The sequence below is a fragment of the Cetorhinus maximus genome, chromosome 15 (genome assembly GCF_964194155.1).
Source record: "Cetorhinus maximus chromosome 15, sCetMax3.hap1.1, whole genome shotgun sequence".
Classification (NCBI taxonomy): domain Eukaryota; kingdom Metazoa; phylum Chordata; class Chondrichthyes; order Lamniformes; family Cetorhinidae; genus Cetorhinus; species Cetorhinus maximus.
The window spans coordinates 69,584,892-69,608,713 of NC_135893.1; the positions used below are offsets into that span (position 1 = coordinate 69,584,892).

The following is a 23,822-nucleotide window of genomic DNA, read 5'->3' on the forward strand; positions in this document are numbered from 1 at the left end:
GGTGAAAAAATTTCTCCTCAACTCCACTCTTAGCCTTCTACCTCTTACCTTAAATCTATGCCCCCTGGTTATTGACCCCTCGACTAATGGAAAAAGTGCCTTCTTAACCACCCTATCTATGCCCCTCATAATCTTATACACCTCTATCAGGCCCCCTTGCATTCATCGCTGCTCCAAGGAAAACAATCCCAGCCTATCCAGTCTTTCCTCATAGCTCAGACCCTCCAGCCCAGGCAGTATCACGGTAAATCACTTCTGCCTGGGGAAGCGATGGCATAGTGGTATTGTTGGTGGACTAGTAATCCAGGTCTCAGGGTAATGCTTTGAGGACCTGCGTTTGAATCCCACCACGGCAGATGGTGGAATTTGAATCCAATAAATATCTGGAATTAAAAGTCTAATGACGACCATGAAACCATTGTTGATTGTTATACTTTAGGGAAGGAAATCTGCTGTTCTTACCTGGTCTGGCCTAGATGTGACTCTAGACCCACAGCAATGTGGTTGACTCTTAAATGCCCCCTGAATAAGGGTAATTAGGGATAGGCAATAAATGCTGGCCCAACCAGCGATGCCCACATCCCATGAATATTTTTTTAAAAACCCTCTCCGGTGCAATAACATCCTTCCTATAATGTGGTGACCAGAACTGCACACAGCACTCCAGTTGTGGCCTAACCAGCAACTTATACAGTTCCAGCATAACCTCCCTGCTCAGCTAATAAAGATAAGTATCCCATATGCCTTCTTAACCACCTTATCTACCTGCCCTGCTACTTTCAGGGATCTGTGGATATGCACACCAAGGACCCTCTGATCTTCAGTACTTTCCAGGGTCCTACCATTCATAGTGTAATCCCTTGCCTTGTTAGCCCACCCCAAGTGCATTGCCTCACACTTTTCTGGGTTGAATTCCATTTGCCACTGCTCTGCCCACTTGACCAGCCCATTGATATTCTCCTGTAGTTTACGGCTATCCTCCTCACTATTTATCACCTTACCAATTTTTGAGTCATCCACAAACTTCTTGATCAAAACCCCAACCATTTATTTACACCACAAACAGGAACGGCCCCAGCACCAAGCCCTGCGGAACCCCACTGGAAACAAACTTCCAGTCACAGAAACATCCCTCTACCATCACCCTCTGCTTCCTAGCTCTCAGTCAATTTTGGATCCAATGTGCCACTTTGCCTTGGATCCCATGGGCTCTTACTTTCTTGACCAATCTGCCATGAGGGACCTTATCAAAAGCCTTGCTAAAGTGCATGTACACCACATCAAATGCATTACCCTCATCAACGCTCCTGGTTACCTCCTCAAAAAATTCGATCAAATTTGTCAAACATGACCTTTCCTTAACAAATCCATGCTGATTATCCCTGATTAATCTGTGTCTGTCCAAGTGCAGATATATTCTGTCCCTCAGAATTCTTTCTAGTAACTTCCCCACCACCAAGGTTAGACTGACTTGCCTGTAATTTCCTGGTCTATCCCTTCCTCCCTTTTTAATAATGGGACAACTTTAGCAGTCCTCCAGTTCTCTGGCAGCTCACCTGTGGCTAGGGAGGATTTGAAAATTACTGCCAGGGCCCCTGATATCTCTTCCCCTGCCTCCCTCAACAGCCTGGCATACATCTCATCCAGACCTGCAGATTTATCCACTTTAAGGCTGCTAAACCCGCTAGTATCCTCTCTCTCTCTCTATGTTAATTTCCTCTAATATTTCACAGTCCTCCACTCTGATGTCTATATCTGTGCCGTCCTTTTCCATTGTGAAGACTGACACAAAGTATTAATTGAGAATTGTACCCACACCTTCCAGATCCACGCACACAGGTTACCTCTATGGTCCCTAATTGGCCCTACTCTTTCCCTAGTTACTCTCTTGCTCTTTATATATTTTAAAAAACCCTTTGGGTTTTCCTTTATTCTACCCACCAATGCTTTCTCATGCACTCTCTTAGCTTTCCTAATTCCCTTTTTAAGTTCCCCTCTGCACTTTTTATACTCCTCTAGGGACTCTGCCATATTGAGCTCTCAGTGTCCGCAATGAGCTTCTCTTCTTTACTTAATCCTAACCTTTATGTCCCTTGATACCCAGGATTCTCTGGACTTGGTCTCCCCCTCTATCTTTATGGGAACATATTTGCCCTGTACTCTTGCTATTTCCTCCTTGAATGCCTCCCACTGCTCTGACAGTTTTATCTGCAAGTAGCTGCTCCCAGTCCAGCAGTATAGCATGCATGACAACACATGAACTGCACAGTGATGGAATGGTATCCCTTGTGGTTCCCATATCTCTCCCTGTTGACAGGGAGGGCCAGCAGAGCCACATGATTGCTGTCAATGACTCTCTACCATCAGGAATCCCGGTATCCTGGCAAATCCATGTGCCTGCCCATCCTGTTTCTCCCTCCTTAGAGGGAGAATCGCCTTTCTCGACATATAGGGTCTCTGTCACCACCCAGATGAATCAATGGATGGGGTAATAGGAGGTATTGGGTATGTCTCCAGGCAGGAACAAGCCAGATCCAGTCAGATAGAAGTTTAATGCCACTAATGTTGCCATTGTCACCCTGGTGTGGGTTCCAGATAATGCTGAAGGAGGTAGCGCAGTTCTGTAACCATCTCCTTGGTGAAGCTGAGTCGCCTCAGGCGTCGGTACATCCTTCTGTAGAGAGCCCTCTCAGCCTTCGCAGAGCTTCCCCTCTCTGAATCTGCAACACAATCCCCAAACGGAGCAGAGGCTGCTCAACATCAGCCCCCCTATCTCTTACAGATGACAAGATGCTCTCCCTGAATGGACATCCAAGCATAAGGCCCAGCACTTCCACAAACTCAAGCTAAGGAGAAGATGTCAAAAACACCTCGCCTGCAAGTTAGAGGGCTTGCCCTCTAAATAGCACTAGTGAGCATTCCTTACCTAGGTGTAGCACAGGCATTCAATGGACCTGCATGGTCCAAGTTTCAGCCACAATAGCTAATTGATGCCACTATTAGAGCTCTCCTCACAATACCGGTGCACGTACGGCATGTCCAGCATTGGGCAGCGCACTGGAAGTGACCAGCAAGATACCCCACATTTTTTTATGCCTTTGGGCGCTATGGAACGCAGTTGCACAGTTTATGTACTTTTTAATATGTTGATGTTATTCAGATTCGAAATCGGTATATACAGAGTGAGATAGTCACCCACTGCAAAGGGGTTTCTGCATAAAAGGCCCAAAAAGTGGAACTCAACAAATGAATCTTGAAGGAGGGGAGCTAATCTAACACCCTGTCCTCTGGCTCGTGTGTTTAAACAGGTGAAAGTGGAACCAGAAAAAAGTCAGCTCCTCTTTTAGTCCAAATTACTTTTCAAAATAGATGCTGGCACAACGTGTTCGAACATGGAGTAGAATTGGAAAAAATGAATCAGAGGAGCTGTCACAACAATTCATTCTCACAGAACAGCTTGAGGTGACATTGGGAAAATGTAGAGAGCAATTCATCCACCAGATAGGTAGATGAAGAGAAACTGTTCCCATTGGTGGAAGTGTCAAGAACCAGAAGACACTGATTTAAGATGAATAGCAAAAGAACAAACAGCGACATGTGGAAAACCTTTTGTTATGCAGTGAGTGGATAGAATCTGGAATGCACTGGCTGAGAATGTGGTGGAGGCAGATTCAATCCTGGCTTTCAAATAAGGGAATTGGATGAGCACCTGAGAAAAAAAGTTGCAGGGCAACAGGGCAAGGGCAGGGAACTGGGGCTAGCTGAGTTGCTGTTGCAGAGAACCAGCATAGACACGGTGGGCCAAATGACCTCCTTCTGTTCTGTAACTATTCTATGATTTTTAATAATTCTTGGCCATCACTGTTACCCAAGGGGGGCAAAATAAATAAGTTTAAATTCCTCTTAAGGATAAACACAAATGTATATGTGGCTGTTCAATATGGAAGCTGTATGGCTATGAACTCTAAAGAGTAGTTAGTATGTTATAGGATAACCTGTCCCCTCCAGACTTAACTAATCCAAAGGTCTATTGGCCAGTTTCCCACTTTCAATTCTCCATAAATTGAAGTTTATCCAAAACTCTACCCATGTCCTAACTTGCATCAGGTCCCATTCATTCATCGCCACTGCGCTCATGACCTACATAGGCTGACAATCCAATGTCTCAAATTTAAAATTCTCATCCTGCTTTTCAAATCCCTCCATGACCTCATCTCTCCCTATCTCCATATCCTCCTACAGTCCCGCAATCGTCCAAGAGCTCTACACTCCTGTAATTTTGATCTCTTGTTCATCCTCTGTTCCCTTTGCTCCATCATTGGTGACCACACCTAGCCCCAAGCTCTGGAATTCCTTTCCTAAACCTCTCCACCTCTTTCTTTCATCCTTTAATGTGTTCCTTAAAACCTATTGTGGCCAAACTTTTGGTCGCCTACCCTAATATCAACTCCTGAGGGTCAGTGTCAAATTTAATTTAACAACATTTCTTTGATATTAGGGTATCTTTCTGTGTTAACAATGCTATGTAAATGCAAGTTGTTGTTGTCAACTTGCAGCCCTTATCAAAAGGAAAATTAATACTTTTAAAAACCAGGAAAGGAAAATAGAAACCATATCCTGTGTCAACTCAATCTGGCATCAATTATGTCAAAATCAGTTACATTAGAACTTCACTGCCTTAGTTTTTAAAACACGGGCTGAGACCATCTCTGGGTCCTGACGCTGATGCTTTGAGATTTGCCTGCACCATCCTCCCGGAGGCTTTTGAATGTATAACAATAAAGTGGTGTCACAGCGACCAGGCCTTTGCATAGAGGTATGGCCCTCTAATCTACACCATCTACCAGGTTTTGGTCTCAGTTGGTGGCTCATCCACTGCTAGAAAGATTTTGGTGCTGTCACCAACCTGCCCCCCAAGTGGCCACTTAATTGTCACTAATTCACTACCCATCGTTGCTGAGTGGGTATCTGGTGCCAGTGCGACCCTGTCTCTGACAAGATTACATTGAGTAGATGACCCAACACCCACCTTTCTGAAACTCTCCCCACTTTCTCCGCAGAGTTGAAAAGATCCCACCCAATGTATTGGAACATGGAGCAGAATCGGATGGGGGTGGGGAAAAATTAAATCAGGAGGAATTGTCACAACAATTCATCCCCACAGAAAAAATTGAATTGACATTGGGAAAATCTAGAGAGAGGAATTCATCGACATTCTTGGCCATTACTGTTACCCAAGCAGAGGTAAAGCAAAAGAAGCATCTAAATTCCTCCTAAGAATATAATACAAGTGTAAACTTGGTTGTCCAGTATGGAAGCTCTATGCTTACGAGCTCTAAATGAGAAGTTAGTACGTCCCATCGCAACCAGCTGATAAACAGTTATAACTGGCTAACACAGAATAATCAGCAAGTTAAATGGAAAAGTCAGTGAATATTGCACTAATTTCAGTCCAAGACCAGTGTGAAACAGGAGGTCCTTGGAGGAAAGTGAAAATGATTTAATGAGCGAGGAAGAGTTTGCAGCGAACACAGATCTGCAATTAGACAAATTACTCACTCATTCATGTCGGCAGATTCATTCAGCTTTGCTTTCTTTACTGCATTTTTCACAAGATTTCCTGCATTGTGATTGATTAATGGATACATCTGAGAGAAGGAAAAGAAAATGGCAAACAATGCAAGGTATGTACATAAAGTTGGTCTGGACTCAAATATGGTTGTACATTTTCCTGGATATTTCATCACATGACCGCCCATCTCCAAACCCCCTGCCCACCAGATACTGCCACACTCTGGCCATTGAGCACTTGTCATCTCCACCTCATGATGCACTACTTTCCAACCCATTTGCAAAGTGAATAGACCTTTCAATCCCAGATTGGATGATTCTTGACTGTCGATGAAACAGTATATTACCCCACCTTCAATATGTTTATAATGAGTTCACCAAGAGTTCAAGGAATTCTTGATTTTTCTCCTGGGTTGTTCACTGCTCCCAGAAGATTATCTCATATTCCTGGAAAGTCCAGGACAATCCTGGAGAGTTGGCAACCCAAATCATCTGGAATCACACTGAAATTTAGTGAATTCCTTGCTTGTACTGAAGTATGTTCAAACATGGACGAAAGAGCTGAACTGCAGAGTTGTCACCAATTAGTGACAAACCCAACGAGAGGAGATGCAATCCTCGACCTAGTCTTGGGGAAACGAAGAAGAGCAAATGGGTGAAGTAACAGTTGGCGGCCATATCGGGGACAGTGATCACAATTCAGTTAGATTTAGCATTACCATGGAAAAGGACAGAGATAAGGCAGGAAAAAAAGTCTTGAACTGGGTGAAGGCAAATTTTGCAGAAATGAGAAGGGACTTGGCTGAGGTGGATTGGACAGCACTGCTGGAGGATAAAACAGTGGAAAACCAGTGGGAAGCACTAAAAAGTGAGATCCTAATTGTACAAAGTAGACATGTCCCCTACAAAAATAAGAGTGGTACTGCCAAATCTAGACCTCCCTGGTTGTCTAGAGGAATACAGGGGAAGATCAAACAGAAAAAGAAAGCGTACGATAGGCACAAAGAACTAAGCACTGCAGATAGCCTAGACGAATATAGGAAGTGCAGGGACGAAGTTAAAAAGGAAATAAGGAAATCAAAGAGAGGGCATGAAAAAAGATTAGCAAGTAAAGTTAAAGATAACCCAAAGATGTTTTACCAATACATTAATGCTAAAAGGTTAGTTAAGGAAAAAGTGGGACCTATCAGAGATGAAGATGCAAACTTGTATGTAGATGCAGAGGCTGTGGGAAGGGTTTTGAATGAATATTTTGTCTCCGTGTTTACAAAGGAAAGGGAGGATGTAGATATAGTAGTCCAGGAGGAACACTGCGAGATATTGGATGGGATAGTCATAAAGAGGGAGAAAGTGCTCGAAGGGTTGAAATCCTTGAAAGTTGATAAGTCACCAGGGCCAGATGGATTGTTTCCGAGGCTGCTGAAGGAAGTCAGGGAGGAGATAGCAGATGCTCTGAGGATGATTTTCCAATCTTCACTAGATACAGGGGAGGTACCGGACGACTGGAGAAATGCAAACGTAGTTCCATTGTTTAAAAAGGGATCAAAGGAAATGCCAAATAATTATAGGCCAGTTAGTCTTACATCGGTGGTGAGCAAATTAGTAGAATCAATCCTGAGAGATAGGATTAACTGTCATGTGGAAAGGCATGGACTAGTCAGGGATGGTCAGCATGGATTTGTTAAAGGAAGGTCTTGCCTCACAAATTTGATTGAATTCTTTGAGGAAGTGACAAGAAGGGTTGATGAAGGTAGTGCAGTGGATGTTGTGTACATGGATTTTAGCAAGGCATTTGACAAGGTCAAGTAGACAAGGTTGTAAAGAAGGCATATGGAATGCTCTCCTTCATTGGCAGAGGTATAGAATATAGAAGTAAGAATATAATGTTGGGATTGTACAAAACACTGGTGAAGCCACAACTGGAGTATTGTGTGCAGTTCTGGTCACCACATTACAGGAAGGACGTAATAGCGTAATAGCTCTAGAGAGAGTGCAGAGGAGGTTTACAAGAATGTTGCCAGGGTTAGAAAAGTGTAGCTATGAAGAGAGATTGGATAGGTTGGGGTTATTTTCCTTAGAACAAAGAAGGCTGAGAGGTGACTTGATTGAGGTGTACAAAATTATGAGGGGAATAGATAGAGTGGACAGGATAAAATTGTTTCCCTTGCTGGAGAATTCTAGAACCAGGGGACATAGATTCAAGATAAGTGGCAGAAGGTGTAGGGGGGACATGAGGAAGAACTTTTTTACGCAGAGGGTAGTGGGTGTCTGGAATTCGCTGCCCAAGTTGGTGGTAGAGGCAGAAACTCTAAACACCTTAAAAAAGTACCTGGATCTGCACCTAAAGTGCTATAAGCTGCAGGGCTATAGGCCGCATGCAGGAAGGTGAGATTGGAAAGGGCACCAGGGTGTCCTCGGGCTGGCATGGACAAGATGGGCCGAATGGCTTCCTTCTGTGCTGTAACTTTTCTATGGTTCTATGGAGAGTGACTGCTCTTGATTTCAAGGCAGCATTTGACCGAGTGTGACATTTAGGAGCCCTAGCAAAACTGGAGTCAATGGAAATCAGGAGGAAAACTCTCCACTGGTTGGAGTCACACCTAGCAGAAAGAAAGATGGTTGTGGTTGTTGGAGGTCAATCATCTTGGTCCCAGGACATCACTGCAGGAGTTCCTCAGGGTAGTGTCCTTGGCCCAACCATCTTTAGCTACTTCATCAATGACCTTCCTTCCCTCATAAGATCAGAAGTGGGGATGCTCGTTGATGATTGCATAATATTCAGCATCATTCGTGACTCCTCAGATTCTGAAGCAGCCAATGTCCAAATGCAACAAGACCTGGACAATATCCAAGTTTGGACTGGCAAGTGGCAAGTAACATTCGTGCCACACAAGTGTCAGGCAATGACCATCTCCAACAAGAGAGAGTCTAACGATCGTCCTGTGACATTCAATGGCATTACCATCGCTGAATCCTCACTATCAACATCGTGGGGTGGGGTTACCATTGACCATAAACTGAATTGGACTACCCATTTAAATACTGTGACTACAAGAGCGGGTCAGAGACTAGGAATCCTGCAGTGAGTAACTCACCGCCTGACTCCCCAAAGCCTGTCCACCATCTACAAGGCACAAGTCTGGAGTGTGATGGAATACTCCCCATTTGCCTGGATGAGGGCAGCTCCCATAACGCTTGAGAAGCTCAAGATGCCATCCAGGATAAAGCAGCCCGCTTGATTGACACCACATCCACAAACATTCACTCCCTCCACCACCGACGCACAGTGGTGGCAATGTGCATTATCCACAAGGTGCACTGCAGGAATTCACCATGTCTCCTTAGACAGCACCTTCCAAACCCATGACTACTACCATCTAGAAGGACAAGGACAGCAGATATGTGGGAACACCACCACCTGGAAGTTCCCCTCCAAATCACTCACCATCCTGATTTGGAAATATATCGCCCTTCCTTCAATGTTGCTGGGTCAAAATCCTGGAACACCCTCTCTAACAGCACTGTGGGTGTACTTATACCACATGGACTGCAGCGATTCAAGGCGGCAGCTCACCATCACCTTCTAAAGGGCAATTAGGGATGGGCAAGAAATGCTGGCCTAGCCAGCGATGCCTAAATCCCATGGACGAATAAGAAAAGAATCCTCAACGAACTATAATGGATTTGTCAAACAGGATTTTCCTTTCACAAACCATGTTGACTCTGCCTGATTGTATTATGATTTTCTAAATGTTCTGCTTCTACTTCCTTAATAATGGTTTCTAGCACTTGCAAATGACAAATGTTAGTCCAACTAGCCTATAGTTTCCTGCTTTCTATCTCCCTTTCTTGAATATAGATGTTACATTTGTAGTTTTCCAACCTGTTAGGACCTTTCCAGAACCGAGGGAATTTTTGAAGATTACAACCAACGCATCCACTATCTCTACAGCTACTTTTTAAAAAAACACCCTAAGATACAGGCCACCAAGTCCAGGGGACGTGTCACTACTTTATTCCCATTAGTTTTTTCTAGTGATCAGGATTATTTTAAAGTTCCCCCTTCCCTTTGCCAATTGATTTTCTACTTTTCTTGGGATGCTTTGTGCCTTCTACTGTGAAGACAGTTAAGTCTCTGCTATTTCCATGTTTCTTATTATTAATTCTGCAGTCTCATCCTCTCGGCGGCCAACACTTACTTAAGCTATTCTTTTCCTTCTTATATACTTGTAGAAGCTTTTCCTGTCTGTCTTTGTATTTCTTGCTAGTTTCTGTCTCATACTAATTTCTCCCTCTTTATTATTTGTTAGTTGTCCTTTGCTAGTTTCTAAAAAAAAATCCCAATCTTCTAGCTACCATTAATCTTGACATGATTGTACACCTTTTCTTTCAGTTTGATACCATCCTTAACTTCCTTAGTTAGCCATTGATAGCATATCATTCTCCTAGCTTCTTTCTCAATAGAATATATCCTTGTTGACAGTTATGAAACACCTCCTTAAATATCTGCCACTGCTTCTCTACCATCTTACGCTTTAACCTATTTTCCCAATCCACTTTAGACAACTCTGCCTTTATTTAAGTGACTCGTTTTAGATCCACATTTCTCACCTCAAACTAAATGTGAAATTCCATGTTACAATCACCCTTGCCTTGAGGATCCTTTACCATGAGGTCATTAATTAATCCTGTCTCTTTTCACATTGCCAGGTCTAATATAGCCTGTTCCTTGGTTGGTTCCAGAATGTATTCTTCTAAGAAACTGACCTGAAAACACACTACAAATTCATCCTCCAAGTGACCATTGCCAATTTGATTCATCCAATCTACAAGAAGATTAAAATCACCTATGATTATTGGAGTGCCTTTCTTACAAGCCCCCATTATTCCTTGATTTACACTCTGTCCTACAAAGTAGCTACTATTAGGGGGCCTATGAACTACTACCACCAGTGATTTCCTTCCTTTGCTGTTTCTTATCTCCCCCCACACTGACTCTACATCTTGGTATTTTGAACCTAGATCATTTCTCACTATTGTACTGATCTCATCCATTACAAACAGTGCTACTGCACCTCCTATTCCTGTCCATCCAAAATGGCAAATATCCATGTATATTCAGATACCAGTCTTGGTCACGCCTCTGTAATGGCTATCATATTATACCATTTATTTTTACTTGTGCTATCATTTCATCCATCTTGTTATCTGAACGCTTGCATCATTTGTAAAGAGACTTTAATTCTGTCTTTTTACATTTTATTGCTACTTTGATCTTATTTGCGGGTGCATTCTTATGTTTGTACACCCTGTCCCTTCCTGTCACATTCTGGTTATCATTGCCCATTTTGCTATCCTGCACTATTGTCTTGTCCTTTTTCTTAAACTTTCTAAATCTCCCCTCATGTGAAACGCAACCCCGACTATTTAGTTTAAAGCCCCTGTCTACAGCTCTAGTTATAAAATTCGCTAGGACTCTGGTCCAGCATAGTTCAAGTGAAGACTGTCCCAATGGTACAGCTCCCTCTTTCATACCACTGCCCAATAAATCAAAACTAATTTCTCCTACACCAATCTTTGAGCCATGCATCCAACTTTCTGATCCTATTTACTCTATACCAATTTTATTGCAGCTCTTGTAGGAATCAAGAGATTATTACCTTTGTGGTTCTGACTTTTAATTTAGCTCCTAACTGCTCACACTCCCTGGGCAGAACCTAGTTCTTAGTCCTACTTATGTCTTTGGTAGCCAGTGTGATATCAAAAATAAATGGATGCAAGGCCAAAGGTGGAAATATTAGGAGAGGTAGCCAAAGGCTTAGTCAAGCAGCTGGGATTTAAAAGGAGAAAGGGGGTGTGGAACTAAGGCAATGAATTCCAGTGTGGAATCTAAGCGGTTGAAAATATGGTTGCCAATGGTGAGGTGAGAGGGATGCAGTGAGGAAGCTGCATAAAAGGCCAGAGTCAGAAAAACAGAGTTGGCATGCCATTGTAGGAGGCTTCAGAGATAGGGAGGAATATGCCTTGAAGAGATTTAAGTACAAGGTAAAAATTTATATTGAAGGCATTGTGTAGATAGGAAGCGATGTGGGACTTGATGCAGGTTACGGACAATGGAATTCTCAATGAGCTGAAGTTTGTGGAGTGTGGCAGGGGCTGAAGATGATGGTCCATCTTCAGAGGTAATGGTGCATCTGATGAGCAGACAAGCTATTGTGTAAGATGCTCTGGTTATGACTGCATTGTAAAAGTGAAGCTGCATGAGCATAGTCCAAATCATTTGCACAATACAGGGGAGGAGGGGCCAACATCTGATTGAGGAGATGCAAACATCAAGTAACGATGAAAAGTGTAATACAGATTGGGAGAAAACTACATGGAGGACTTGGGATGTTGGCATGGAGTAATAGTTTGCAAGGATGGAAGGGGCTTCAGCATTTTTTTTTGAGAAGGCATGTTGACAGCAGTTTTGCAGAAAGGGGAGGATGGATAGAAACACTGCTCGAAAAGAATGGAATTACAATCTCAACTAGCATGGGGGGTAGGAAAGGAGGTTGGGTGGTCAGCAATTGGTGAGAATTGGATCAAGGGAGCAGGAGGTGGACCTCATGGTTGAAGGGAGCCTGGATAGGACAGGAGGGGAAATAGGGGAGAAGCAAGAATCAGACTCTGCTCAGGGTTAATATATGGAGAGGATCAAGGAGGTGTAACAGAGGCAACTGAACGGATGGCCTCAGTGCCAAAGAGTGCCATGACCTCCTCAGACTTAGAGATGAAGATGGAAAGGCAAGGGAAGGGGTTTAAAAAGGCTGGTATTGCAGATAGATTCCAGGAGTTATTATTGTTCACCAGATCCTTCTGCAGTAGAGACATTTTACACTCTTCTGTGTTTCACTGTCCTCAGTTAAAATCTCCCCATCACATCAGGATTACCTCAAACTGGCATAGGCATTTCATGGCTCCGTCATCTCCCAACAGAAACTCCTTTTCAAGCCCTGTAAACCACACCAGCTAAGAAGAACTCATGGTACTTCATCTGCAAACTCCCTCAAAATTCAACCTGCATACCCCATCTTGTGCCAAATCCCATACCCATCACCTGGTCTTGTTGATCTACATTGACTGCATCGCTCAACACATTAAACTTAAAATCTTATCCTCACCTTCAAATCACTCCTTAGCCTCACACTACACTACTTTACTGCCTTAGCTTGCCTTACATCTCCTCCAATGGGTCATCTTTGGCCTTCTGTCTGTCCCTCACTCCCATTCTCCCTTCATCCACACATTGAGTTAAGAGCCTTTAGTCACCTCAGTCCCACATTCTGGAACTTTCTGCCTTGAAATGTTTTCTTGCAGACCATCTTTTTGGACAATCTTTCAGGCACATCTCCAACAATCTGATCCTTTTTTTCAGTTTTCCTCTGTCAAGTATCTTAAACCCACTATACGAAGGCAAGAATCAGTAACAGTAGTCAGACTGATAGATAATGTAATCACAGATTAGCAACACCTACCTGCCACATCTGAACCTCTCGACCACTTTACACTACATGTAAGAGAAGTACTTTTGAAAGCTTCCATTTTATAATAAAGGCTTTCCACATAAACATGGAATCCTTAACAATTGGGATGCTGACAATTGAAACTGCATCTAGTCAAACCTGCCCTTGCCACACTTTCATTTGGAGGCATTCATGCTAGATTATGTTTTATAGGATGCTTTTATAGGAGCCAGGGCAGTCGGGTATTGTGTTGTGTTATCTGGGCTGAGGTAGTAGAACAATGAGTGTTAGGCTAAGACAAAGACCATGATTGATGGGATGCCTTCCAAGGAAACAATCTTAATTAGGAATGAGGATGCTTTTTTAAGTAAACTAGGAAAATATTAAGCCTAGATTCTCAGAGTATTCTTGAATGTGCTCTGGACACAATGAAGTGAAGGGAAGATGGAGTCTAATCACCTCAGAACCCTGTAGATGTTAACAGATTACACATAAACGCGTCACTTTGTGTTTTAATACCTAATGTTCTAGTGCTTCTGAACATATCAGCATCCATTCTCTCACCTTCATAAGAAGTCAATTATTATTGGATGATTTTGGATCCAACTCACTTGTCTATATACCTTACATATCACAAGTATAAGCACAAAGGAGTCGATCTATTGGGGAGTGGGATGGGGGTTGTTACCTCTTTCAGTCTCCCGCTGGTGAAGGCTGGCGAAAGCACACTTCGGATTCTCTTCCATTTGTCATCATCGACAACCAGGATGGACTCAGTCAGTGGCCCATTCAGACCAAAGTTCTACAGAAAAGGGAGGAAGTCTTAACATCTATTTTTTGTTCATCACATATCAGGGTCAATGACATATTATTTCCGAAAGTGATTTAAGCTGAAACTGCACAGTGTGTGTTCAGGCTGTATGAGGAGGAGGTAGTTTGGGGAAGGGAGTAACACAATAGGATCAAACTGAGTCTTTTTTGGGTAGTGCCACATGATGGAGGGTATCCTCAAATGTGAAGGCAAGTCTTTGTCTCCACAATGACTGTGCGGTGGTCACTCCTTCGGATACAGTCATGGATAGATACATCTGTGGCAAGCAAGTTGGTGAGGATTAGGTCAAGTATGTTTTTCCCTCTTGTTGGTTCCCTCAACACCTGCCACAGACAACTGGCAAGTAAAGGTACTTTTCTATGTGGCAACCTACATTAGTGATGAACAAAGAGAAGGAGTGCACTTTTAATTCCACATCAGACCTGCCAGCCAACCTTCCCCCTGTTCAGCCACTTACCATTCGCCAAATCCTCAAGAGTCACTGCTGGAGCTACAGGCGACCCATATTGGTATGTGGTAAACTGGCATTGGCAACTCACCAGGTTTATTCATATGAAGCCTGAGGTCTAATTTGGGACAAGTCTCTGACATCTGGGTATAATGAGCCTAGTGGAGGGGGGTTGTTTATTGCTCGACCCCACACCCCCCTCCCCTCACATTACTAAAGTCAGTTTCAAACCCACCAACTTTTTAAAAAAGGCTGTCCCGCAGCAATAACACACTGGGGGCAGTCAAACTGAATAGAATGTGGGGCTTCCACCCCTCAGTGGGAGGAAGGCCTGCCCTGCCCTCAAGAGCAGCCAGCTAAACAGATTGTCGGCAGCTCTAGCTGTCCCAGCAGCGCCAGAGCTCAGTAGTTGGTGCTGCCAGATCTGCAAGCAGGCCTTGGGAAGATGACCAATGGATCCCAGACTAAGGTAAGTGTTGGATCCTGGTCACTAGTTTAGTTGGACTAATGGATCCGGTTGCACTCTTGTTTCAGGATGACCGAGTTGGTATGATAGATAAAGCAGATCAGCAGACAGTTCTTACGTAGAACACATTCTATTTATTTACAAAAGGAACTCAGCAGCTACACTTGTGTGCTTACAACTAAAACCATCTGTAATGTAGGGGTTCTTACTCTAGGCTACTGACTACTGACTACTAAAGGTAGCCTGCGCTACTCTGTCATTGGATAATAAGATCATGTGAACTTCTATTATAACATTCTTCTTAAAGGTATATTACACATCAGATAACCACAGTAAGTCCCGGGCTTTTAGAGCGGACAGGCATTGGGCACCTTAGGGAGGGGGAGGGGGAGGGGGAGGGGGGCTGGGTGGGATGGGTTTTGGAGGCCACGCAGGGAGGCATAATGGGGTGTTGCTCCCGATGCACACAGGACACCCTGCCAAAGGACAAACCCCACTCCCTTCCCACCTTTTAACCATTTGGGTTCAAATAAAATGGCCTGCTCACTCCCGCCTGACCACACCAACTGTATTATGACATGGGCAGTGTAATATTTGGGTCAATTGGCTTGTTAACAAGCTCAATTTCCTGTTAATTATTTTAAACAAAAAATGGCAGTCCCTGCCCACCTGTTAGAGAAATTCAAAAACCTGGTTGTGAAGACACAGTCTTGGATGCTTTTGGGAGAGGCTGTTTATTACAGAGCTTACTTCTCTATTCTAACACCGTCACACCCAGTGCTGGCTGACTCTTCTTTATATACACATCTAAGTATAATTAACTAGTCAATAACCAACACCTGTTAGCCTTATTAACTTAAACCACTGGGTATTTAACATCCATCAACAGAACCTATCTGATTCCCCTTTTTCAAATTAAATTGATATGCAAACAAAAACTATTCGTAAGAAAAAGTACAAAATGATAGTACATGTTATCTTATTATACAATCAAATAATATATTCCATATTCCACCTAATCTTGGAAATATAAAAATTAATAAGGTTACAATATAAACATTTCTGTGTTCTCATAATCCACTATAACACAAGGTGTCCCTCTTTGAGAATATCCAACAATTTCTTTGGACAAGCAGTTCTTTCTGTCAAACAATCCGACAACTGGTGACTTGCGTCGACCCATGTTATTTTGGAAATCGCCTTCCTTTCCAACATCTCTTTAATACTCGCGAGATCAATCCTCAACCCTCTTTTCCATGACACTCTTTGTCAAATGAACATTGTCCCAGAGCCAACAGTTATCTATACAGCAATTTATAGGCACATTTTTCCCCAGTTGCCCCTTATATAGGAGTTCCTTTAAAATACTCGATAATTATGTAGCCATATCTATCACTTCTGCCAGTGCAAGTGTCTCTGCAGCTAAGGTGCTTTTCACTACTCTATTTCTTTTGATTCCCAGGCTAGTGGACAACATTTATTGTTTCTTCCCACTAAAAATATAATGAATCCTGCTGTGCTTGAATAATCAGGGAGGTTAGTGCATGAGGCATCACTAAAAATGACTAATTTCATCCCTTTTGGGTCTGGAAATCTGTGCATACATTCTTCTAAACTTAAGACATTGAAGAAATTATTTGCTTTCAGTACTTCCCCAACATATTTCAGCATGGTGCCCAATTCTAATACATCATAGCACTCATCTGTCTAGTTTGTGTGCATAACCAGTTTAATTGCCCAATTAAGCTTCTTAATTTATTTGCTTCTTCCTTGGTTCCAGAGTCTTCCTTTTGTGAGGATCTGGCCCAATTTATCAGGACCTTATTACCATTCTCTAGGTAAGACTGTTGAGTCAGGGTAATTCTCAACTTAGTCTGTCTAATGTCCAACCCTATATACTTAAAAGCTCCAGAAGCCCAGGTTCCAATTTTGAAATTTTTAATAATTTTATCCATCACAAATTTCTCAAATGCCGCAGATTCACACCCGCACCCCCCCCACCCCCCCCAACCCCCAACAGGAAATCACCTACATGCATTAATAAAATGCCTGCTAGTTTTCCTTAATAGCATCAATAAAACATTGCTGGATCTGCCTTTAGCTGAATGCAACCAGCTTTTAGTAGGATGGACCTAACTGAAAAATACCATAGCCTGGATGCATCACTTAACTGTAAACACACTTGTTTAACCTCCATAATTTCCCCTCTATATCTCCAGTTTCTTTTGGAGGCTTTAACAATATTTCTCTTTGAAATTGTTCCCCTTATAAAAATGCAGCTTTGAAATCAATGGATTTACATTCCCAAGAGTATATTGGTAAAAGTGCTAGAAAATCCACAAACTTACCTTTCCTGCTGTTGGGGAATCTATTCTAACTTCCTCGTCACCCAGTTGTTCCTCAAATTCCTGAGCTACAAGTCTGGCTTTAGCTTTGCATGTACCATCTGGGAAGTACTTCCTCCATACAAATCCATCCCTAGATTATCATTTTTCCATCAGTGCCTATAACTTTTCCTGGGCCTTTCCATTCTTTCTGCCCTTCTCTTATAATACACTACGTCCCTGGACTTAAAATTCATTTCTGACATCCTGATTCGATACCTCAAAGCTCTCCTGATTTTTTTCCCCCGGAACCTCTGCCTTAAGAAATGCTCTCCTCCCTGCATGCATGGCAGTTAAATGTTCTGCAAAAATGGTCATCCCCTCCAAAGCCGGAAGATGGTCCCACATTATTGAAGGTATCTTTGGATCCCTGCCATGAACTAATTGATAGGGGCTGTAGCCCCAACCATCTGGAGTGTGCTTTCTGCATGTACTGCCCACGCTAGAGCAGTTGCCAATTTACAACTCAGTTGGTCAGCTATGATTTTTCGGAGCATTTTGTCAATCGCAGCATGATTTTTCTCATATCCCATTGCTAAAAAGGACTTTCTGCTGTGCATTGCGACAATTTTCAAATTTTCACACACAATCCTGAATTCATCACTGGCAAATTCTCCTTCATTGTCCATTAAGAATTGAACTGGTGATCCCGGTCCTGTTCCTAACCATCTTTCTATTATTTTATCGATAATTACTTTTTTTTTTCCCCCTTTACTAAAATTCACCATCAACAGACTGAATCTAGTAACTCCAACCACAAAATGTAAAAGAATTTTTGTCTTTATCTCATAATTTGAAGTTCATCGCTACAGTTTCAATAAAGTCTCTCACCAATGGAAGACTTACTACTGGTCGCAATAGCGTTCTCCTGTACATTTTATAAATAATCACATTTTTCACCAATATCTTCAACAAGTCTAGTGTATTCCCCATCCAGTACCCCTGCATCCTTTAACAGAATCTTCAACCTATGGCCTGAGGGATGTGCAAATTGTCGATGTAGTTTGGTAATAATTTGCTTCTTCTCCTTTAAATCCCTATTCCCAGCTGCCATTAATACCTCTTTAACATTCTGTCTAGAGATAATAAGCCTTAAAGAAATACAATGATGTCCCGACTGTGTAAATTGCAAATCTACAGATCCCCCAAAAATAAAATCGCTTTATCATGCTCCATGTCCAACTTCATTTGGGCCTTTATCATTGAAGGCTTACTTAACAGCAAAGGTATTTCACTCGATACCACATCAGTACTGATAAAGTGATTTACCCCTATTTTACACAGAATTACTATTCTTCAGTGTTTTCAACACATTACCATCACCGAACCTGAAACAAGTAAAGCCGTCATCCTCTTTGACCTTACTTCAGTCTTCCTTACCTAAAGAATCCATGTAATATTTTAGTATATCTGCTCCACATACTGTGAACGTACACCCACTATCTAGAACTGCAATTGAATGATCCGCAACTAGGATACTCACTACCGGAACGAAGCTTCTGGTGACCAATACGACTCCTTCCAATTGACCAGTATCGTCTTTCTTGCCTTCCATACCATGTGTTGTCTCAAAAACCCCATTTTTCTTTTTGGGGCAAGTCAACGCATGATGATACTTAGAGTTGCATCTGAAGCACCTGTTGACCACCCCTTGGTTATTCCTGGGGTTCATCCTCTTTCCATAATTGCCCAACTCCTGCTGCCTGTTATAGCTCTCCAAGAGGTCTCTGTCCTCATACTTTGTAATTTTTCTTTCATACAGATGTTTGGGAAGTGCTTCGAATGGTCTCAAAATGCTGCTAGCATTGCAACCTCCATCTTTGGTTTTACAGCTGAAGATCCTATTTGTACCTCAAAAGCAGCCCGAAATGAATGCTTTCTCAGAATTTTTAAGGTTTTGGACATTTGATCCATAAGCATTTCCTTCTCTTTGAACCTAACTCCGGTTAAAACCAAGAGCCTATCCATGTTTGATAGCCTAGCACAGTCCAATAATTTAAAGGCAAGTACTGATTTAGGAATTTCCAAGTGGAATTGCTGCATTCTAGTGGGTTAAACTCCATGTTGTATCCTTCAACGGGAGGGTCACCCATTTAAAAAAAAAATTTATCAAAGTCCGACCAAGCCTCATAGGCATTTAATAAGTCATCTTTCATATAAATTTTATCCATGAATGTCAACAGAATGTCCAAACCTTCATCATTGTTCAGTTCTTGAGTATCTAGTTGTTTGAACACTGTGGAGGATCTCGCCCCTGGCAGGAAGTGAAAGTGCCAGAGCTATCCCTTGCTTTTTTCTGGTAGAGACGTAACCCATGTCCATGCCTCGACTTCATTTTTCCCTTGATCGTAAGGCTCCGTTTCACAAAACAGTGGTGGAAAATCATATCCTGCAACCTTATTCCTGGTTCCAGTCATTTTTCTTCAAAGAGTTTCCAATTACAGTCTTCTCTCAATAACAACACTCCAATTCTAATGTTCTTTCTGCAAGTAAATCTCAGGCTGCGATTTTCTGTGCCTGCTGGTGTCAGGCGTGTTCAGTGGCGTTAGTGGACAATATGGCGAGAAGGCCAAAAATCAGTTTCACCATGTCGTGAAACCAGTTTGTGATTGCTCCATCCGCCGATTGCGGGCCGCGTTCCCCGCCAACGGACGTCAGGGACCTCATTGTAATACATCAGCATATCATTATAAGACCAACCTGCTGGACTCATCCCCCCCAACCTGCTGGATCGTTCACCCACGTCAGCGGGAAACACACCAACGTGTTTCACAACAGCATATAGAAGTGCACTTGGTGGGCCGCACTTCGCTTGGAACTTCAAGATTTGTTTGCCTACCTTGCTTCGGGCAGCACTCAGTCATCATGACCAGGCTTCACAGACAGCACCACATCACTTTTAGGGGGGCTCATGGGTAGATTTCTACCTACCAGATCAGCCATATGTAGATGGCTTTTCAACGGCTGCAGGGCAAGGTCTTGCTTGGGGGAGGGTGTGAAGTGGCCTCAGGCAAGGGAAGAGGCTGCAGGGTGAGGGCTGTACCAGGTAAGGGGGGTATCCCAGGGTGTGTGTGGGGGCACATGTTCATCTGTGCAAGTGGCCTCAAGATGGTGAGGGCTGAGGAGGCAGACTCCAGAGAGATGAGGTCAGGTGGACATGTGAGGGTGTGTGTGTGAGAATGGGTGGTGATGTCTTGTGAGCTGGCAGTGAGTGAGATGCCAGTGAATGTGTGATGGGCTTGAGCGTGTGAGTTTAGAGTGCTGAGATGGTTGCCATACCCTGACTGCACGGATGAGATCATTCATCCTCTCTCTGCATTGGATGGCCAACCTCTTCTGTGCAGCATTAGCACTGATCACCACTGCCACTGATAATCACTGGCATCACGTACCAAGCCAGAGTGGTAATGTTGCTGCCCCTTCTGCAGCCAGAGCGGGGGTGGAGGACATCACAGCGGGCCTCCATGGAATCCAAAAAGACGCTCGAGGGCTTCAGCCTTCTTGTCTTTCAGGGCCATGTCTTCTTTGCTACAATCCTGGGCTGGAAGCATTGGGTGCGGCTGTACTTTAAATGTAGTGCCTGGCATGAAGAAGCAGCAAGGTGATGGCGTGGTGCGCGAAATGAGAACCCGCCCACCATGGAAACTGCATATTTCCCGGGAATGCTTAAGTAATGTGGCAGGGCGATATAGTGTGAAAACCCACCATTGCAGCTGGGAGGTAAAATGTCATTTTACCCGCCTGTTACCGCACTTAGTGCACATCTGGGGTGATTCCACCCTGTCTCCAATCTTAACTTTCAGGTAACCATTCTCTGCTGCCAATGTTAGCGAAATTCCCAAGCCTGGTTGTGAAGAAGACACCGAGACTAGGATGCTTTCGGTAGATATTGTTTATTTCTGATCTTAGTTCTGAGCTTATTTCTCCACTCTATAACCATCACACCCAGTGCTTTTCTTTTGATGCACCAAGTGCTGGCTGACTCTTCTTTATATACACATCAGAGTATAGTTAACTAATCGATACCCAACACCTGTTCACCTTACTACCTTAAACCACTGGGTATTTAACATCCATCAACAGAACCTATTAGATACTAATGCCACCTACCATTTCATGGGGACTGGGCTGGGGGTTAGCGAGAATGCAAATGGCATGTCATATGTTACATGCCTTCTGCCAGAAACACGCCCAGCAGGGGTCCATAAAATCCAGCCTCAGTGTTCATTAGTCCTCTTTGGCACCAAGAATTCTGGGACACAATTTCACTTCAAATAACCCTACCACCAGCGCACCCCCCCCCCCAACCCCCAAATCTTGTTTTTGTTTTAATGTTTTTTTAAATTCTTTCCCAGGATGTGGTAGTGGCTAGGCCAACATTTTCATTGCCCATCCATAATTGCCCTTGAGAAGGTCATGGTGAGCTGCCTTCTTGAACCGCTACAGTCCATGTGCTGTAGGTACACCCACAATGCTGTTAGGAAGAGAGTTGCAGGATTTTGACCCAATGACATTTTTTTAAAATAGTTGTTTATGGGATGTGGGTGTCACTGGCTGGACCAGCATTTATTGCCCTTCCTAATTGCCCTTGTTCAGAGGGTATTTGAGAGTCAACCACCTTGCTGTGGATCTGGAGTCACATGTAGGCCAGACCATGTAAGGATGGCAGATTCCCTTCCCTAAAAGGACATTAGTGAACCAGATGGGTTTTCACAACAATTGGCAATGGCTTCATGGTCATCATTAGACTTATTAATTAGATTTTTTTTTTAACTGAATTCAAATTCTACCATCTGCCGTGATGGGATTCAATCCAGGTCCCCAGAACATTACCCTGGGTCTCTAGATTACCAGTCCAGTGACAATACCACTATGCCACCACCTCCCTAATGAAGGAACGGTGATATTGTTCCAAGTCAGGATGGTGTGTGGATTGGAGGGGAACTTCCAGGTGGTGGTGTTCCCATGCATCTGCTGCCCTTGTCCTTCTAGGTATTAAAGGTCACAAGTTTGGAAGGTGCTGTCAAAGGAGCCTTGATGAGTTCCTGCAGTGCATCTTGTAGGTGGTACACACTGTTGCCGCTGTGCGTCGGTAGTGGAGGGAGTGAATGTTTGTGGATCGGGTGCCAATCAAGCGGGCTGCTTTGTCCTGAATGGTGTCAAGCTTCTTGAGTGCTGTGGGAGCTACACTCATCCAGGCAAGTGGAGTGTATTCCGTCACATTCTTGACTTGTGCCTTGTAGATGCTGGATAGGCTTTGGGGAGTCAGGAGATGAGTGACTTGCCACAGACTTCCCACCCTTCGAACTGGGCCAAACATATAAATATGCATGTCAGTTTCTGGTCAATGGTAACACTCAGGATGTTGACAGTAGGGGATTCAGCGATGGTAATGCCATTGAATCTCACGGGGATATGGTTGGATTTTCTCTTGTTGGAGATGGTCATTGGATATGGTCACCATGCACTTGTGTGGCATGAATGTCACTTGCCACATTTCGGCCCAAGCCTGAATGTTGTCCAGGTCTTGCTGCATATGGGCACAACTGCTTCAGTATCTGAGGAGTCGCAAGCAAGGGGTGCTGACCATTATGCGAACCATCAGCGAACATACCCACTTCTGACCTTATGATGAAAGGAAGGACATTGATGAAGCAGCCGAAGATGATTGGGCCTAGGACACTAGCCTGAAGAACTCCTGCATGATGTCCTGGTACTCAGATGATTGACCTCCAAGAGCCACAAACATCTTCCTTTGTGTTAGGTATGACTCCAAATATTGGAGAGTTTTCCCTGATTTCCATTGACTCCACTTATGCTCGGGCTCCTTGATGCCACACCTCGGTCAAATGCTGCTCTGATGTCAGGGGCAGTCACCCTCACCTCACCTCTGGAGTTCAGCTCTTTTGTCCATGTTTGGACCAAGACTTTAATGAAGTTAGGAGCTGAGAGGCCCTGGCAGAATCCAAACTGAGCAGGTTATTGCTGAATTAGTATCGCTTGACAGTACTGTCGACAACTGCTTCCAACATTTTGCTGATGTTCGTGAGTAGACTGATGCGGCTGTAATTGGCCAGGTTGGATTTGTCCTGCTTTTTGTGGACAGGGCATACCTGGGCAATTTTCCACATTGCTGGGTAGATGTCAGTGTTGTAGTTGTACTGGAACAACTAGTTCTGGAGCACAAGTCTTCAGTACGATTGATGGAATGTTGTCCAGGCCCATAGCCTTTAGCTATTTCTTGATATCACATGGAGTAAATCGAATTGGCTGAAGGCTGGCATCTGTGGCACTGAGGGCTTCAGGAGGAGACTGAGACTGACTATCCCCTTGGCACTTCTGGCTGAAGATTGTTGCAAATGCTTCAGCCTATCTCTTGCACTGATACGTGTTGGACTCTCCCATCATTTGATGGTGATATTTGTGGAGCTCCTTCTCCAGTTGGTTGTTTAATTTTCCAGCTTTCTCAACTGGACGTGGCAAGTAAGCAGAGCTTTAGATCTGATCCGTTTGTTGTGGGTTTGCTTAGCTCTGTCTATTGCATATTCCTTCTGCTGTTTGGAACACAAGTCGTCTGGTGTTGTAGCTTCACCAGGTTGACACCTCATTTTTAGGT

At 43.5% G+C, this 23,822-nt stretch overlaps 1 protein-coding gene across 2 annotated transcripts in view; it reads right to left on the reverse strand.

Moving 5' to 3' along the window:
* The window catches only part of LOC144690779 (cytochrome P450 3A30-like), a 57,112-nt gene that overhangs the window by 12,278 nt on the left and 21,012 nt on the right, over positions 1-23,822 (reverse strand). For both annotated transcript variants that reach the window (XM_078558593.1, XM_078558592.1), the window contains exons 5-6: positions 13,765-13,878; positions 5,560-5,648 (exon numbers count right to left, since the gene is read on the reverse strand). In XM_078558593.1, the coding sequence (XP_078414719.1) occupies positions 5,560-5,648; positions 13,765-13,878 (203 nt within the window). The remainder of the gene's footprint in view (positions 1-5,559; positions 5,649-13,764; positions 13,879-23,822) is intronic.